Source organism: Solanum stenotomum, chromosome 1 (assembly GCF_019186545.1).
Source record: "Solanum stenotomum isolate F172 chromosome 1, ASM1918654v1, whole genome shotgun sequence".
In the NCBI taxonomy this organism is placed as follows: domain Eukaryota; kingdom Viridiplantae; phylum Streptophyta; class Magnoliopsida; order Solanales; family Solanaceae; genus Solanum; species Solanum stenotomum.
The window spans coordinates 21,845,167-21,865,424 of record NC_064282.1 but is presented as its reverse complement, the minus strand read 5'-3'; the positions used below and the strand labels follow the sequence as shown (position 1 = coordinate 21,865,424).

Genomic DNA, 20,258 nt, shown 5'->3' with positions numbered 1-20,258 from the left:
ACAATATCTTGTAATTATGAACTAGAAGCAAATTGCATGACCACTTAACTCGGAGCAGAAGCCATGTTACACTTCAAGTGGCTATGTTTCATATGGTCTTTTTGTTCCCTGAGAGCATACTGTATTAGTAGGTCTGTGGAGACTATATGGGATCACCTCTGTACTTGCACACGCGTTGACACGAGTTACTCAACCATTCCCTCCCCATGTTGGATCTGAAATTAGATGTGTCATCATACATATAAGAAAGAGAAGTGGAAATCATAATTAAGTTATCCAAAAATGTTTCTACATATAACTTTCTCAACTAGGTTAGCTGATAGCTTGGTACATTGTTTGTCTTAAACATAATTCCAGATTTCCCCTTCTTGGTATATAATATACATAACCCATTAGGCTTATATGCATCATCACTGGATGATTTAAATAAGAGTTCTGATCATTAACAGCTAGATGATACAGATACAAAGTTCATGTTATGTTACTAGATGCCACAGAATTAGGCATCTTAGCTTCTTGCGTGTTCATCTATATTTTGGGTACATGACCCTTTAGTTGACATTCTTATATAATTAAGTCCTAGCAAGTTGCATGCTTAATTTGGCCGAGTATGTGAATCTCATGCATATTTTCTGTATCTGTCTACTGCTGCTGTTTAGGATATTTCTTATGTTTGTATGCACTAGAGCTAGCTATGATGAGAGCTTGGTTCTGTCTCATTTTATCGGAACAAAGCTATTAAAAGTAAAAAAGAGAACGGAAGTGTTGTCTTAGAACTCATTGACCTTCCCAGCAAATTTTACCCTATCTAAGATAGGTTTGTTGCACAAGTTGGGGTGGTAAATAGTACTGCTATCATACCCTTCGGGGTGGGCCAGTGGTTTGGGCTTGGGACTTTCATGTTGGAGGTCTCAAGTTCGAAACCCCTTGCTAGCGAAAGCAAGGGGTTTGCCTTCTGGGTCAAGCTCGTCGCACCGGGCTTGCCTAGTGCGGGTTACCTCTCCTATGTGGTTTGCGAGCTATTGCATAGGAGCTGGGGTTTTACCCTGTGCGCATCCAAATGGTAGCGGCTGCGGGTTTCCCTTGTCATAAAAAAAAAACATCATTGCTATCATTGTTATAGATAAGAAAAAATTGACCTCTTCCTTTCATGTGTACAGGTGATTTCATTTACAAGGTTTCTTCTCAGTCACCAACTCGTCATTTTATTATACACTCGCGGAAGGCATTACTTAATGGAATCAGCCCAGCAGATAATCGAAGAATTCCCCCACTCAAGTATGCAATTTGTCATAGCTTAATAGTCCAGCAAGGATTTACAACAATGAAACAAGTGAAATTATATATCTCTATTTAATCATTTACTAGTGTATTTGTAGCTGAGACATTGAGCTACTACATGCCTATATTTAGATCTTAATAGTTGTTCCTAATCACTGATAAATAAAGATCTTAACAGTTGTTCATAATGACCACTTAAATTGGCCATTGACAGGTATGAGTACTACTATGCCCTTTTGCGTGATTTCCCCGATCTACAGTTCACAATAAATGGAGGCATAAATTCTATTGATGAGGTAAGTATCTCAAACCTAATATGGAATTAACATGTATTTATTTGTGAAAATATTGCTACAAATGATAAAAACAAATGTGCTGAAAAAATGAGTTCTCTACTATGACCTTAGGGGTCGTTTGGTAGCTGGATTGTGTTGTGTAGATATTAATAATATGGGTATTAGTTATACATGTATTAGTTATGTAGGGTTTAGTTATGCAGGGTTTAATTATACATGTATTAGTTATGTAGGGTTTAGTTATGCAGGGTTTAATTATACATGTATTAGTTATGTAGGTAGGCATTAGTTATGTAGGTAGGTATTAGTTATGCAGGGTTCAATTATGTAGAGATTACAAACATTAGTGAGCTAATTTTTATTTCTTAATTCCAAAAAATAATTAGTGAGCTAATATTTATTATAACCAGTGTTTTAAAAGGTGGGGGCGTGAGGCGAGACGTTCTATGTAGTACAGGGCGAGAAGTAAGCCCCGAGACACGGGGCGTAAGTCTTATGGATCTATGGGGCATAGTCTCATGTATATTCAATTTTATAATTTTACTAGTAAAATTATCCGCGCTTTGCGCGGGAATTTAATATCACAAAATTTATAAAATAATACTTAAAACCTATCAGACATTAAAACTAAAACACTATATTATCTTACATACAAGACTACGTAGTAACAAACATTAATTATGTAAGGAAAAATGAAATTTATTACATCTTATCATTTATCCTTAATATCATAAGCATAAATTATAAATTAATAATTGTAAAAATACATATCAGGATCTGTAACATAAGCAATAGTGTCAATGTGTCACTCAACAAGAGCAAAGTATACAAATATTTAATTGAGAAGAAGAAGAAGAGGAGGAGGTTCAAAAATTTTGTTGTGTTAAACTGAGAGGAAATCCCTCTATTTATAGACAACAAAGGGTAGTGTGAACAAATGTTTATTGTGCCTTATCAAAAAGGTTACAACTATTTGGAAAAGTCACAACCCTTCAGAAATGTCACAACGTTTCATAAAAGTCATAACTTTTCAAAAAAATTGCAACTCTTCATTAAAGTCGCAACTTTTCATAAAAGTCACAACTATTCATTAAAGTCGTAACTTTTCATGAAAGGGAGGGCTACTTTTGTAAATAAATAGAACTTTCAATTATTTTAAAGGCGGGGGCGTGAGGCGAGATGTTTTATGTAATACGGGGCTAGACATAAGCCCCAAGACACGAGGCGTAAGTCTTATGGATCTACGAGGGCGTAGTCTCATGTATATTCAATTTTATAATTTTATTACTAAGAAAATTAGTAGAAGTAAAACTTTTAATTATTTACCCTTCGGGGTGGCCCAGTGGTTTGGGCTTGGGACTTTCATGTTGGAGGGCTCAAGTTCGAAACCCCTTGCCAGCAAAAGCAAGGGGTTTGCCTTCTGGGTCGAGCTCATCACGCCGGGCTTGCCTAGTGCGAGTTACCTCTCCTATGCGGTTTGCGAGCTACTGCATAAGAGCAGGGGTTTTACCCTGTGCGCACCTAAAGGGTAGCGGCTGCGGGTTTCCCTTGTCATTAAAAAAAAAAAAACTTTCAATTATTTTACAAATAAATTTTAATAAATAATCTATAATATATAGAAAAAAGTGTTATGATTTTTATTTGAGAAAGGTATTAATAAGCAATAATGAAGAAAAAAAGTATTACAATTACTATTTGAGAAATATAATTGCACCAATAATACAAAATATAATTAAAGCAAAAAAAGGTTCAAAAACCAAAAAAAGAAAATCCCAGGGAGGCGTACGTTTTTACGCTTGGAGCTTACGCCCTGTGGATCTAAGTCTTCAATTTGTGCCCCAGAGCATTTTTGATTCGCCCAAAAAACATTTTNGGTTCTCTTTTATATATATATATATATGATATACGATTACTAAGAAAATTAGCAAAAGTAGAACTTTCAATTATTTTAAAGGCGGGGGCGTGAGGCGAGATGTTTTATGTAGTACGGGGCTAGACATAAGCCCCAAGACACGAGGCGTAAGTCTTATGGATCTACGAGGGCGTAGTCTCATGTATATTCAATTTTATAATTTTATTACTAAGAAAATTAGTAGAAGTAAAACTTTTAATTATTTACCCTTCGGGGTGGCCCAGTGGTTTGGGCTTGGGACTTCTGATTTTTATTTGAGAAAGGTATTAATATGCAATAATGAAGAAAAAAAGTATTACAATTACTATTTGAGAAATATAATTGCACCAATAATACAAAATATAATTAAAGCAAAAAAAGGTTCAAAAACCAAAAAAAGAAAATCCCAGGGAGGCGTACGTTTTTACGCTTGGAGCTTACGCCCTGTGGATCTAAGTCTTCAATTTGTGCCCCAGAGCATTTTTGATTCGCCCAAAAAACATTTTTGAAATCACTGATTATAATCATTAAAATAACCAACTATATAAATAACACATTGAAATTAATACATGAATAACTTTTTGATACTATCATTGTTATAGATAAGAATAACAATGCTATTGGTATTTATTTAATTTTAATGTGTTATTTATATAGTTGGTTATTTTAATGGTTATTATAAATATTAGCTCACTAATTATTTTGAAATTAAGAAATAAAAATTAGCTCACTAATATATTGTAATCTCTACCTAACTAAACCCTGCATAACTAATACATGTATAACCAAACCACGCACAACTAAACCCTGCCTAACTAATACATGTATAACTAAACTCTGCATAACTAATACCCACATTACTAATACCTGCATAACTCTATCCAACTACTGAACGACCCCTCAGGCGGGAACATTTTCTTTATTTTCAGCAAAACAAGCTACATTAGGATGGTTTGGTCTTTGATATAATGCATGATATCTGATCCATTTAAAACACCTTATAAGTTCCATGGCTATGACATTCTCTTGATAAACTTCTTTTTGTTGATGACTACATTCTCTTGATAAACTTCTTCCGGTGATATATAACTTATCAAAAAAAAAAAAAAACAGAGATGCATTTATATGCTCTTTCTTAGTTGGCAAAATTCTAGATATTATGGCCTCTAGCATTTCAGGGTCCCAATCTTGCGCAAATTAGGCTCAGGAGTCTTTCTGAGAAGTTCAAAACTAAATGGTTTTTAGTCTTTCTTGCACATTGATTGTGTAAGCTTTGTGAAACTTCATATTTGCACGTAGAATTTCTTCTACATATGCCAATGTTTTTGTGGTTATTCATATTCTATGTTAATGCTGCATTCTTATAGTACCTGACCCCTTTTTCTGGCTATTCATTTGTAGGTTAATGCAGCACGTATGGAAGGAGCTCATGGGGTTATGCTGGGACGTGCAGCTTACAGCAAGTATGGAAAGTGTCAATACTAGTAACCGTTTCAATAATTCGTCCAGATATTATTGTGACTTTGTTAGTTTGATAGATGTCTACATATTTGTATCGTCCCTGCTCCTAGATGTCTACATAATTGTTTTACACTATTACCACTAGTCTCTTTTATTTACTACTTGACACTTGACCTCCTGAATATAGATGTTTTATGGATTCTGTAGGTTTGTCCTCTTCTCCCATAATGTCCTTGTAGATCTTGCTAGTTGAGAATTGTAAGTTTGAGATAACCGCTAAAATTGAAAAATAAAAATAATTTTTTGTCTGTAGAGAACTTGAGAGACAATGTCCATTAGCTTTTCTTTTAGCGTGTATTGCCAATAAAGCAGATTGTTATCTGAAGAAAGGTGACTTCTTTAGCATGTGAAATTTTAAAATTGTAAATATGCTGTGAACTTCAACTTAATGGTTTTGAGCTATTATATCTGGATAAACTTGTCAGTGTGGATCCATGTGATAGGTGGATTATGGTAGGTAGAAACTTTTGATATTTGTCGGGTTGTTTAAGAAAAAGAAGAGCAGCCTTTTGGCATCTGTAGGGGAATATGTGAAAAATATCTTGTGCATGTAATTGCATTGGTGATTTGTTGGTTCAGTAGGTCAGTATTGTGACTCTAATTCTAGTTTTTTGGTTCAATAATGCAGAATGACAAACCCCATCATATGTTTTGAACCTCTAACTGCTAACCTTGACACCTAGTTTTTTTTTTTTATCTGTCATTTTCTTGACATGTTAAGACAACTCATGCTTTTGACAGTCCATGGCAGATTCTAGGACTTGTTGACAGCGCTGTATATGGTGCACCTCTTCGTAGTATAACCCGGCGCCAGGTTCTCATTGCCATCTGTAACTGAACTTTTTAGTGAAATTTTCCTAATTAAATAACATATGATCTCATTATTACTCACGTCTTCGTGTTGGCAGGTTCTTGAGCAATATCAGGTCTATGGTGACTCAGTCGTTAGAATGTATGGACTTAAGCCCCATATTCGGAATGTTGTCAAGGTAGGGTCACTCTTCATTTTACCCTTTCGAGCTGTTAACCTTAGCTGCGTCTGGAGTTTGTAGCATAAACACACTTCTTTTTAAAGCTTAGTGGACGATTTTTCTTTTGTCCTGGACATTGTCACCCTACTGATGCATAGTTTGCCTTTTTTCCTCATAATTGTTGTCATAACATTTCGTGAGGGCTTTGGTCTAAAAACATTTTACTGATATCATCATTTTAACTTTTTCCTGTACAGCCTCTGCTTGGTCTATTTCATGCAGAGCCTAGAAATGTTGTGTGGAAGCGCAAGGTTGATGCTGCTCTCCTGCGGTGCACAGTATGTCACCATTGAATTATGACAATTGTTTGTGCTCTCTTTAATAACCGTAATAGTGGGAATTGCTCTTTCCATTGCCATATTCTCTTTTTGAGAAGGTTTTCCATTGCCATATTCTTGCTGTGGTGCAATTATATCTTTCACCCAGTATGAAATTTGTTCCCTGCTATCATAATTTCTGAAGTGACTCTCTAGTTTCATTTTCCCAACTTTAATCGGATTTACCTAGTTTAGAGAAAATTGTTTGGATGAGTTATAATGTTTCTTTATGGAGGAGACATATTTTATCAAAAAATAAATAAAAAAATTACCATGGGAAGATGTGAAAATGGTAGCATTGCTACATACTCCCTCTGTTTCATATTACTTGGTCCCTGTTGACCTGGCACACCCATTGTATTAATGATGCTTTGGAACTCTAAAATTGACTACTACTATTATATTGCAGTTACATTTAATACCAAGGGTAGTTTGAGAAAAAAGTAGTACTAATACAATTTTCTTGCTTTGCAAACTAGACAAGTAAAATGAAACATCTATTTTTGACCTTATGATATTCGTAGACCTTGCTATTTTAGGAAAGATGTCACATTCACATGCATTTTAATAACATTCATCTCTGAATGGAAGAATGGTATCAGGAAAAATAGTTCGATGTGTCTATCTTGCCATCCAGGAGAAAGCTCTGTGAAATTTTGTTAGTCGCTGGCAGGGTCACCGTAAATGTTCACATTTATCAATATATGTGTTTAATATATGTCCCTACATCATCAATATGTGCGTTTAAAATTGTATTTCTATGTTGTCTAAATCCCCTTTTCATTTGGGTCCTGCTGTAAGCTTTTGCTCAAGTTTTTTTAACTGATTTTAAACCTTGTAGACAATCAAATCCATTCTCGAGGAGACGTTAGGGGAAATTCCAGACAGAGTCCTCGATGCCCCCCTTACAGAAATGCCCTCTGCTAGTAGTGATACGTTCATTAAGGTGAAGAGTTTGTTACCTCCACCATACACAGTTAGTGAAGAAGAGTTGCTGTAAGCTTAAATATACATGTTTTTTCCCCTTTGTGTTTGTATCCAATGAAATATATTCATTCTTTCAGTATTATGTATTTTAAGTGCCTCATTTTTTGGGAGGCCATCTATCCCAATGTAACCAGCTACATGGCTTGTAAAAGTGAAAATCCTACAAACTCACTGCTGCTATGAACAGGAAACAGGTGCTACTGACATATTTTTCTAATTTTTTTCAGTATCTTAGTACATAGGAAGAATTTGATAGGTATAGTGAGGAGTTGAACCCTTTATCTATTGTGTAAAAGATTCATTACTAAACTGGAAGCCTTGATGTTATTAGATTCTTAGAATTCCATGCACACAGGGGTGGACCCACGTGGGTTCCAGGAGGTTCACCCGAACCCTCTCGGCAAAAAATTACACCGTATATATAAAGTAAATTTTCTGCATTTATGTGGATATATATATTTTGAACCCCCTCAAAGACAAGGAGACACTAATAGCCTAGTGGCAGTTCCCCTTGTAATTAAGCTACATGTCGAGGGTTCGAATCCCTGTGTTAGCGTTTTATTTTTTTCTTTTTTACTTCAGTTTTTTTTTTAGTTTCAGTTCCGTTTTCATGTTTATTTTTAGTTTTTTTTATATTATAAAACATGCCTAAAGTTTGGTTTTAAACCCAAAAAAATTCAAGGGTCTGCCACTAATACTATATACTACTATTTCCTTGAAATTTTATTTTGTTGGCTTATTTATACGTTTATACTTTTATTTTTCGAATTCCCTGAATGAAAATCTTGGGTCCGTCACAGCATGCACAAAATATTTTTCACATATTCCCTACATATATTTTTAACTACCAGACTACAGTAGCAGAAACCACTGTTACATCCCGTGTTTTAAAAGAGGCGTGTGACAAAGCGTTTTATTTAGCACGGGTGAGGCGAAAGCTTATATATTTTTAAATTTTTTAATTTATAATGAAGTAAAATAATATAATAATACATTATTAGTCTAAAAGCAAGTAAAAACATGATTAAAGAAATTCGTAGAAATAAAACTTCAAACATAATTTTACAAGTCTAAATAATGTATGTATTTGATATAAAATTTATTATGAGATGCAAATCAACTCTAATTTCTTAAAAGTCTCAACTTTTAAAACATAAAAGGAATCATAATAGCTTAAAATATATTACTATCATATTATGCAAATTACCTCTTTAAAAAGAAAATAATTTATTTTCGGTAAATTTTATTAGTATTATAATAATGGGAAACTTACATAAATATACTATATTAAAAAAATATTTACCATTTATAGCAATAACAAATTTTTTTTATTTGATCACTTTTAATACATATTACAAAGAACAATTTATTATTCACATATAATACAAGTTTTATTAGTGGATAATACATTTATCACACATTTTAATACATTTATAATATAATGTGTCAATTTCTTACCAAACAAGCATAATATATTTTTAAAAAACAGTTATAATTAATACATATATATTGCATACATAATTCACTTTTAATATATATTGTAGATTTAACATAGTATTGCTATGTATTGCTATAAATGATAATAAATAATAAATATCGCTAAAATCAATAATTATTTATTAAAAATTACCCATCCAAGTAATTTTTCCTATAATAATTATGTAGCCCTGATTATCTTCAACGCAAGAGTGCTGAATCAGTGAGTTATTATACACTTTTTCAAGGATAACTGCTTATAAGCAAAAAAAGCATCATTTCATCATATAGCAAAATATAAAAATATTATAATTTTGAGACATATATAATAAAAAAACATGAAAGACAGTGATAAGTGAAGATGTCATGTTTGACTATATATATTAAAAAGAAATGTTAAATAATACATACACTCACAAGTCACAATATTCTTAAATAATATATCTGCATTACTACGACTTATTATTGAGTCTCTTGTTATTTAAGTTACTCTCATTCTTCTTATTTCTAAAGATCATTACATAATGAGGGTTATTCATTTACTAAAAAATAATGAGGGTCGACAATATTAAGTAACAAATTTGACATCATATTAGTTGATCACCTTATTAAATCAAGAAAACATTAATTAATTTTTTTCTATATTACCCTTGTCATTAATTCTTTTGAAAGTATTCACATTTGTTTGTAAAATTCTCAAGAAGTTTTTAAGGGGTGAATTAGTAAAAATCATCTTTTAATTTAAGATTTCTTAAGCACCGTGCAAAATGAAAACTAATATAAAACCAAGAGACTATAATTTTTTGTAAAATCTGTTAGGCGCATTTTGCATGTGTCTCCTAGGGCGGGATATGGTATGGTATGGTACAGTACGGTATTTGAAAATTTGGTACCGTAATTTCAGTATTCGATTTTTAAAACTATTATATTATTACCATATCAATTTAATTCGTGTGGTTCGATATTTTGCGGTATGGTAAATCGGTAAACCTATTTTGTTCAACTTCAACTAATATATACTCGTATAATTGAGTATTATGACTTCGGCAATTCAAAAAAAATGTCTCAATTGTATCATCTAACACATTATACATGTAGAAATATATATATTTAAAAGAAAGTACAAACAACTCATTTTGTTAATCAAATACATTTCAATAAATTAGAATAGTCAAAGTTTTAAGTTCTAATTATTTTGTTATTTATGTAACTATATACTTCGATATTTCAATATGTTATTTCTAAATATCAAATACAATATCGAATACAAAAAAAAAAAATTAAAATATATATCATATACCAATATATCAAATGCCATAATATCAAAATAACAATATCAAAAATTTCAATATAATATGATAATTCAGTATATATCATACTATACCCGCCACCCATAGTGCCTCGCTTTGAGGTGAGTCCCAAAACTGTCTTTTGAAGTTACAATTACTAACACTACCCGACCCGTCGAAAAACCCGACCCAAAAAATACCCCCAAATCGCCTGTCCTCTTGTGATGACAATTTGTATTCAATGGATAAGTAGATACCAGAGCAGCATACGCTGGGCTTGGAGGAGGGAAGATGAAATCTGCGGGACATTGTTTGATTGCTTCTATAACTCCTTTTCATTCTGTTATCCGTTTTGGTAGATTCTCATCAAACTTGTTCTATGGAAGTTCAAGCAAACCAAGGACATTGTGTGCTTATCATCAAAACTCCAAGCTCCACTCTGCTTCTCTAATGGCTGCGGAACGCTATCCTCCTCCTTGGTTCNTGTTGGGTATTCAAAGTTTTTAAGTTTTTGCTGGGTATTCGAAGCAAGCTAGGAGTAACCATTCCTCTACTCTCTAGCTTGAGGGGAAGTGTTGAAGATGAATGAAGCTCATGATTAGAACATGTCAAAGGAATAAGTCCAACGAAGCTGACTGACGAGTCTACAACAAGTGTTGAAGATGAAGGAAGCTGATGATTGGAACATGTCAAAGGAATAGGTCCAACAAAGTTATTTGACGAGTTTACAACACTGTTGTAGAATTAAAGTCGCATTAGGATTAGACTACTTATATCTATTAGGATTATATTACGTCTAGGATTAGATTACGATTAAGATTATAGTACAACTAGGATTAGATTATTTATAATTGCATTATTATTATTTTGAGAAAATGATCAAAATGGTCCTTAAAGTATGGCTTTGATTCCATTTGGTCCTTAATGTATGAACTTGATGGAAATGGTCATTTATGTATCATAAATTGTGATCAATTTGGTCCTTAACCCTAAAATTAATATTATTTTTTTTGCCGTCAAAATACACGGAATATGTAAAAGATGAGCTCATTCAAGACTTTCCTTCCCCTGTTTCCAAAAATTCCAAAATAGCACATCAATTTTTTTTAACCAAAAGGGCAAAATCGCTCCTGATGGAGCGATTTTCTTATGACAAAATTGACGTTGTTACTCCTTTAAAAAACATAAAAATCGCTGCTGATCCAAAAAAAAATTTCTTTTTTCTTTAAAATCGCTGCTATGATTTATTTTTTTAACAACGCTGCCCCAACAACGTTTAAAAAATAGAAATAGCTGCTCTAGCAACCATTTTCTTAAAAAAGTTAAAATTTTTTTTATTAAAAATTCTCGAGGCGAGGACTGCTTTAAAAATGGTGGGAAATCGCTCCACGTGTAGCGATTTTAGTTAAAATTTTTTTTTAAATAATCGCTGCCATTAAAATTTTAGGGTGAAGGACCAAATAGATCACAATTTATGATACATAAAGGACCATTTCCATCAAGTCCATACATTAAGGACCAAATGGAATCAAAGCCCATACATTAAGGACCATTTTGATCATTTTCTCTTACAATTACTAACACTACCCGACCCGTAGAAAAAACCGACCCAAAAAATACCCCCAAATCGCCTGTCCTCTTGTGATGACAATTTGTATTCAATGGATAAGTAGATACCAGAGCAGCATACGCTGGGCTTGGAGGAGGGAAGATGAAATCTGCGGGACATTGTTTGATTGCTTCTATAACTCCTTTTCATTCTGTTATCCGTTTTGGTAGATTCTCATCAAACTTGTTCTATGGAAGTTCAAGCAAGCCAAGGACATTGTGTGCTTATCATCAAAACTCCAAGCTCCACTCTGCTTCTCTAATGGCTGCAGAACGCTATCCCCCTCCTTGGTTCAGGTTCCTGCATATATTTAACTCCAGTTTTATCTATTTACAATGTTAATAAACTCCCTTATAGTTGTTTATTTAGGGTGTGTTCGGTATGAAGGAAAATGTTTTATTAGGAAAAATAAATGAGTTTCTTAGTTATTTTCTTCTGTTCATTAGCTAAGCAAATATAATATTATCCTAAAAACATTTGTATACAAGCTAGACAAATACTCACTATACGAGTGGACGTGGGGGTAGTGAGGGTGGGGGCTATGGAGGCAAGGGTGATGATGAGGTGTGTCGGAGAATGGGGAAGACACAATCAAGGTGGAATGCCACTTGTTTTTCTTACTTCCAGTGGGGAAGTCATTTTACCTGATTTAAGTTATTTGTTATCATAGAAATATTTTTTTTTTTTAAAAATAAAAAAAATTGACCAACTGAACATGAGAAAATTGAAAAACATTTGAGAAAATGTTTTCCTCCATAATGAAGTCCGAACACACCCTTAATAGCCAAGAATAGCTCCCTAATATTTGTAAGCCTTTGTATTTTAACAGTGTTGCCCCCATGATGGACTGGACGGATAACCATTACAGAACTTTGGCCCGTCTTATCTCAAAAAAGGCATGGCTCTACACAGAAATGATTGCTGCAGAAACAATTGTCTACCAGACTGGCAATTTGGTAAAGTAATGCTGCATGTAATGAGACTCTAGTGCTTCTCTACCTTACTATAAAGTACTTTGTTGTTTCTCACTAATAACTAGAGCTAAGCAAAAAGAAGAGAATTAAGCGAGCTAATCTTTTGTTCTTATTCTAGACAAAAAGAAATGAAAAAGAGAAGAACATTTACCATTCTTCCAAATATCCTTCTGAAGGTGTGCATTGTTACAGCCCCGGGGGATTCGGTCCTAGTTGTTAGAGTGAGGGTGCGTGATGTGTGGGGTTAGACGCAAGTCATGGGCTTGAAACAAAAATGTTGTATTTAAAAGGAGAAGGTTTTTTTTTTTTTGCCCCCAAGGCCTAGCTCAAGTGGCAAAAGGTGGAGGATTTGTGGCTTAGGTCACAGGTTCAAGCCCCACACCATGCAAAGCTAAGCCCGGTATTTAAGTGGAGAAGGGTAGAGGGGCTGGCCCATTATCCACCGAGTTTAGAAGGCTGTGATTGGTCAAAGGGCGGGTCACAAATGGATTTCTCGGTTATCAAAAAAAAAAAGGAGAAGGTTTTCTTGGCTGGGTCATGAAAATTGGGTTGATTTAAATCAAGTAACATCCAACTGAGTTGCAAAACATGTGCACTTAGCCCTCGGGGATTTCTCGGTTATTTGTTTTTTTTCTAAAAGAAGAAAAGGTGTGGATTGTTGCACTCCCTCTGCCTCAGTTTTTGTTTTCAGTTAGCATTTGGCAAGCTACATGAATTGGAACCGTGCCATAGTAAGTAAAGGCTCACAATTACACAGGATTCAAACTAGTCTACTAGTATAATTTAACTCAAGTGTACAGATTAATTTTTTCACTAAATGTGCATAAATCAAATATCTAATAATTTTATTTTATCCATTTGCTGTAAGACTAGACACAGTGAAGTAGTCAAAAGTTGCCTTATCACCCACCCAAAACCCCTCCCAGACTCTCCACCTGAGCCACTTCATTTATGGGATAATGTCATAAAGAGGATAGATGCTTTGAGAAGAAGTCTTTTCTGGCAGGGAAATGAAGATAAAAAGAAGTTTCATCTAGTCAAATGGGAAGAGGTCATAAAAAATAAGAAAGAGGGGGGGACTAGGGATCAGGAACATGAAGAAACAAAACAAAAGCCTAATGCTAAAATGGCTTTGGAAGTTTATGACAGGAGAGAATATGCTATGGAGAGAGGTGATCAGGGCAAAATATGAAATGGAGAATAGGTGGATGACAAAGATGGTAACTACACCATATGGATATGGTATCTGGAGATCAATAAGAAACCTTTGGCCTCTGTTCCTTTCTAGAATCAGATTCCAGGTGGGTAATGGAATGAAGGTGTCATTTTGGGAGGACAGATGGATANTCAGTTTTTGTTTTCAGTAGCATTTGGCAAGCTACATGAATTGGAACCGTGCCATAGTAAGTAAAGGCTCACAATTACACAGTATTCAAACTAGTCTACTAGTATAATTTAACTCAAGTGTACAGATTAATTTTTTCACTAAATGTGCATAAATCAAATATCTAATAATTTTATTTTATCCATTTGCTGTAAGACTAGACACAGTGAAGTAGTCAAAAGTTGCCTTATGTAATCTTGATCCTCTGACCGCCAGCCCCATTTTTTTTATGATAAAAGGAAATAGTAACTATAGGTCTCTGTGGGTATATACCTGCTTTCAACATAATGTAAACTGACCATTTACAAAGAGGAGTTTACAGTTAACACTTTTATGGGTCAACTGCCAACTCCAAGATCAAGGCCAGATACTTAGTTCTACATTTTTTTTGGGTTAGTCTTACACCTGTTTTTAACCCTGATGTTTTCTTGGATTTTGGCAGCTCACTAGTCCTTTGATAGTTTTATTTTTTGTCCATTCTTGGAGCTGACTCTTCCTACTTCTGTAATTATGCATCTGCTGGATGCTTTGTTTATCAATTCACCACTTAGTTCATCAAAAGAAAAGTTTTTAACTTTTATGGGTGGTGCCTGAAAACACTGGTTTGATTGACTAAATAGATGGATTGGACCGTTATTTTTTCAATTATTACAACAAAAAAAAATTGGGTTGTCTTTTGAGGTTCAAGTTAGCCAACTTGGTTGGTCATTTGTGTTCTCCTAAACTAGGTCTGATAGCATCCATGTCAGCCTACTTGTACTAAAGTTGACGGGCTTCAATACAAAATCAAGAATATGTTTATCATGAAAGAGGTGTCCAAATTCAAGCCCAAAAGAAAGAAGATTGGGCCACACGAAGCCCAATAAAAGAGTCCAAAAAGTTGAACGCTTAAAGTCAAAAGTTCCTATTTTAAAAGTTTCCTAGTTTAAAGTTTTCCTAGTTTAAAAAGTTTTCTAGTTTAAAGTTTTTCTGTTTTCCTAGTTTAAAGTTTTCCTAGTTTAAAGTTTCCATAAATGTAGGATTTAAATCCTATTCTATTTGGGATAGGTTTTCCCTATATATAGGGGTTGATTTTATTATTTTGAGACATGATTAATATTATTTGAGAGGTTTCTTTTCTTTACACCTTTGTGTGTGGTGACTATGGATTTATCTTACAACCTTATAAGAACGATTCTTTAAGAGGTAAGATTAATTATTAATTTGATATCTTTGGTTTCTATTCGTAAATTAAAGAAGGTGATTAGTCTTATACTAATTGTTGTCTCTAATTTCTTCGTAATAGGAGTCTAGATCACTTTTGATCTAAGTTCTTGAATTGACTCTATTAGTATCATAATTAGTCTTAATCCGTTAATTTTGAATACTAAGATTAATTAGGGTTCTTAGCACTTTATCTTGAAATAAGGGATTTTATTCTTGAATTTCACATATCTTTCAATTTCTGTCTTTAATCTATATAATTTCGCTTCCGCATTATTTTCTTGTTTATTCTGGTAACCCGATTTTTATCAAGTGGTATCATAGCGGTTCTATCAAGTGTCCGTTCTTGATAATCTTGAGAGTTTAAAAAAAAAAATCTTTTCTAGTTGCTTAAAAGTTCAGAAAAAAAAAAAAAAAAAAAAAGGAAAATTACAAAAAATAAATAAATAAATAAGAGAAAATTTAATTGCTTGAGAATCAAAGTATTTTAAAGAAACTCCGTATTTGTTTTGACTCTTGATTTTCTATCTCAAAAAGGAAAATCAAGAAGAAGGGAAATTTGAAGTTTTTTTTCTTGTTTCACAAAGTGGTCTTTTTTCTTGTATCATCAATCCCAATTTATCTGGGTTTTGATAAATTTCTTTCTTGCTACATCTTACTTCTAAAAGGTTGTTATTAATCAGGTTTATATATAAATCCTGAAGGATCCATCCAAAGGTAGTAATTTGAGTTGGAAAAGGCAAGAGAGAGTGAGATCAATAGAGAGAGAAAAAGTCAAATTGAGATATATTTGTTTCTTTGATATTTTTTTGAGATGTTTAAAACAGGTAAGGAAATTGAAGCTAGAACTCAAAACGACATTAACTGTGTTGATGTGTTGATCAAACGATTGAAGGAGAAGAATGTCACCATGGCTAATTTAAGGAGAGAAACTATTTTCCATACAAGGTGTGGGATAAATGGTAATATTTGCTCTATGATTATTGATAGTGAAAGTGGTACTAATGTGGTAAGTTCATACGTTGTGGAGAAGTTGAAACTTACATGCATTAAACACCCTACTCCTTATCAGTGGCAATGGTTGAATGATTTTAATGAGCTTAAGGTGACTAGGCATTGCATGATTTCTTTCTCCATAGGAAGATATTCTGATAATGTTCTTTGTGATGTCATTCCAATGCAAGATTGTCACATCATGCTTGGGTGACCATGGCAATTTAATAGGAATGCAATTCATGATAGGAGAAAGAATAGAGTTTCTCTTGAGCTAAACAAAAGAAAATATACACTTGCACCTTTAACTCCAGTCCAAGTTTATGAAGATCAGAAACGCGTGAAAGAAGCAATGAAGAAATTTGAGAGAGAGAAGAGTGAGAGGAGAAAAGGAGTTCATTCTGACATTCCAAGAGAGGAAAAAAGAGAGATTGTGTTGTGTGAAGATAATGAGATTTCAAATAAGAAAAAAGTGTGAATGAGAGAAAAGAAAAGAGAGACGACCATGAAAGCAAAAAAGAAAAGGATGATAGTGAGGTCGAGAGAGAAAAACAAGAGAGTTTGACTGAGGTTATTTCTTATTCTAACTCTAGCATTCCTACTTCGTCTTCTAGTTGTTTTGACTCTCTTGTAGATATTCATGGGAAAGTATGCATTGAAAAATCAAAGTCATTGGATGAACTTAATCCTAAAGTGGTTGATACCACAAGTCCAATTGAGAAAGTGTATGTTGATGAGAACGATAAAGGTAAGAAGAATTATTTTGGATCAGTCCAAGATAAGGCACATAACAAAAAGTTCAACAAGGCAATTGTGGATCTAACACCAATGAGAAAGGAAAAACGAGGTGATGTTATTCCTTTGCTACATAAGACCAAGTATAGTATGTATAATTGGTTTATTCACATTCTTGGTATTCCTAAAACACCTAAAGTTTTCTTGGAGATAATGAACTACACTCTCAATTCTTATGTTGGTGACTCCATTGATTTTGAGGATGATGATATTTTGCTATATAGTAAGTCATTAACTTCAATTGCCAAGTTCAATAAGAGTAATTTGAGCTCTTTCAAAATTGAGCATGACGACATAGTTGATTGTGGATTTCCACTTGTTGAAAAGAGGCGTAATGTTTGTGCGTGGAAGATTGTGAATGAGTTAGTTGATTCTTCTCTTATTCAAGTGTTTTTGTGTGACAACTTGTTGGAATATGATTCTTTATATGTAATGAATCATAATTCTTCAAGTGTTGGTTATTGCGAGTTGAAAAGGGTGTTTGCTACTAGTGATGATTAGGTACATGATTATGAGCACTCCAATGCTTATTTGGATACGATGTATATTGAAGAATGGGTGACTAGTATTTATGTGGAAGAATCTTTGGGAGGTATAATTGAAGATGCTTGGCTATATCATAAAAATGTTCAATTTGATAGGAATTTTATATTGTCTTTGTCATGCCCATTGGAGTACTTTATTGATAGAACTAAATTGAAGTTGCATGGATCATTCGCAATGGCATCTAGACAAGGAGTTCGTTATAGTTATATAAGTAGGAAAATTTTCTATTAGGATGATGATGTTCACATGATTTATAAGGGTGTATTTATACATGCCAAGATTAATTGAGTTTAGTGGACACATGGTCACTATCTTGTTTTCTTCCTACCATTGTTGCTTTCGAGTTATAGTTGTTGTTTGTTAATGCATGTCATCTTGATTTTGAGAGATTTAGATTCGAGGATGAATTGTTTTCAAGAAGAGGGGAATGATAGCATCCATGTCAGCCTACTTGTACTAAAGTTGACGGGCTTCAATACAAAATCAAGAATATGTTTATCACGAAAGAGGTGTCCAAATTCAAGCCCAAAAGAAAGAAGATTGGGCCACACGAAGCCCAATAAAAGAGTCCAAAAAGCTGAACGCTTAAAGTCAAAAGTTCCTATTTTAAAAGTTTCCTAGTTTAAAGTTTTCCTAGTTTAAAAAGTTTCCTAGTTAAAAGTTTTCCTGTTTTCCTAGTTTAAAGTTTCCATAAAAGTAGGATTTAGATCCTATTCTATTTGGGATAGGTTTTCCCTATATATAGGGGTTGATTTTATTATTTTGAGACATGATTAATATTATTTGAGAGGTTTCTTTTCTTTACACCTTTGTGTGTGGTGACTATGGATTTATCTTACAACCTTATAAGAACGATTCTTTAAGAGGTAAGATTAATTATTAATTTGATATCTTTGGTTTCTATTCGTAAATTAAAGAAGGTGATTAGTCTTATACTGATTGTTGTCTCTAATTTCTTCGTAATAGGAGTCTAGATCATTTTTGATCTAAGTTCTTGAATTGACTCTATTAGTATCATAATTAGTCTTAATCCGCTAATTTTGAATACTAAGATTAATTAGGGTTCTTAGCACTTTATCTTGAAATTGGGGATTTTATTCTTGAATTTCACATATCTTTCAATTTCTATCTTTAATCTTTATAATTTCGCTTCCGCATTATTTTCTTGTTTATTCAGGTAACCCGATTCTTATCAAGGACCCTTGTCGCAGTTAGTTGTTCCCATAGAAAACAAATGTTTATTTTGTTAATATAACATGTGTGGGTAAGAAGGGGACCTAGATGATATATTATTGTGTCCTAGGTAGATCTCCTAAAGGAATTTCTCGTACTGGTAGGTTACTATGTTTGCCGCTAGGACCTTTAAGTGCAGCTTGTCACTGACTAATGCTTGTGTATCTATCAGCCTGTAAGATCTGACATTTATGTGATTCTTCTAATATACCAGGATAGATTCTTGGCATATGGCCCTGAGCAACATCCTATAGTGCTTCAAATCGGGGGAAATAAATTGGAGAACTTGGCCAAAGCAACGCAACTGGCAACTCCTTATGGCTATGATGAAATTAATCTTAAGTTAGTTATGCTTTTCCCATCTACCATATAAGTTTCTAGCCTTTTGTTTAGACCCATAACTGATACTTTTCCTCTATTATCTATTAGTTGTGGATGTCCGAGCCCAAAAGTAGCTGGACATGGGTGTTTCGGTGTGCGCCTCATGCTTGATCCGAAGGTTCAGATTTGTTTGCTTGATACATCAAATACATTATTTATCTGTAGAGTTCCTCTGATATATGCATAACTTATATAAGGAAAGTTTGTTGCTGATGCCATGTCCGTAATTGCTGCAAATACAAATGTTCCTGTGAGCGTCAAATGCAGAATTGGAGTTGATGACCATGACTCATACAATGAACTCTGTAAGCTCTTCAAACTTCCACTCATTCACAGGAAACTAGAACAAAAAAAGTCTTCAATTCTTGATTTTTTTATTTTCACTTGATGTTTCTTTCTCTTGTGTGGGTTATAATCCAGCATGTTTGTTTTATGCTCCAACCTTGCTTCAAGAAAATCATCAAAATTGAGCTTCATTAGTTTGTCCAAAATAATCTTCCAACTTTCAAGTAGGCTTTTGATGTCCTTGTAGCTGCTTGGACATTCGAGTAGATCTTAGAAAGCTGACTATAACTTGTAACTATGAACTAGAAGCAAATTGCATGATTACTTAACCTGGAGCACAAGCGATGTTACACTTTCAGGTGGCTATATTTCACCTGGACTTTTTGTTCCTTTTGAGCAACAATGTATTAGTAGATTTGTGAAGACTAGATGGGAGCACCTCTGTACTTGCACACACGTTGACACAAGTTACTTAATAGTTCTCTCCCCATGCTGGATCTGCAGTTAAATGTCATCAAACATAAGAAAGAGAGCTGGAGATCATAATTTAATATAAACAGTGCTGGTTCTTTGTCTCTGCAAGGGCTTATGCTTAAAATTCTATGTAGGGTAATATGCGTAGTGGCTTAACCAAAAAAGTTTCCACGTAACTCTTTCTCAACCAGGTTAGCTGATAGCCTGGTACATTGTTTGACATGATTCTCATGCATATTTTTCTACTACTGTTGTTTAGGATAGTTCTTATGTTTTGTATGCACTAGGGCTA

The 20,258-nt window shown here is 33.7% G+C and overlaps 1 protein-coding gene across 14 annotated transcripts in view; it reads left to right on the top strand.

Annotated features, from left to right (window-relative positions):
- LOC125853516 (uncharacterized) overlaps positions 1-20,258 on the top strand; it is a 58,156-nt gene that overhangs the window by 33,423 nt on the left and 4,475 nt on the right. For 2 of the 14 annotated variants that reach the window (XM_049533224.1, XM_049533221.1), the window contains exons 7-13: positions 1,161-1,278; positions 1,496-1,577; positions 4,870-4,931; positions 5,731-5,803; positions 5,898-5,978; positions 6,218-6,298; positions 7,179-7,283. In XM_049533224.1, coding sequence (XP_049389181.1) covers positions 1,161-1,278; positions 1,496-1,577; positions 4,870-4,931; positions 5,731-5,803; positions 5,898-5,978; positions 6,218-6,298; positions 7,179-7,283 — 602 coding nt within the window. Of the gene's footprint in view, positions 1-1,160; positions 1,279-1,495; positions 1,578-4,869; positions 4,932-5,730; positions 5,804-5,897; positions 5,979-6,217; positions 6,299-7,178; positions 7,640-10,320; positions 10,575-11,693; positions 11,995-12,527; positions 12,660-12,952; positions 12,969-13,187; positions 13,404-19,040; positions 19,169-19,255; positions 19,326-19,409; positions 19,513-20,258 lie in introns of those variants that run through there. The other 12 variants (XM_049533226.1, XM_049533223.1, XM_049533220.1 and 9 more) reach the window with 12 other exon arrangements.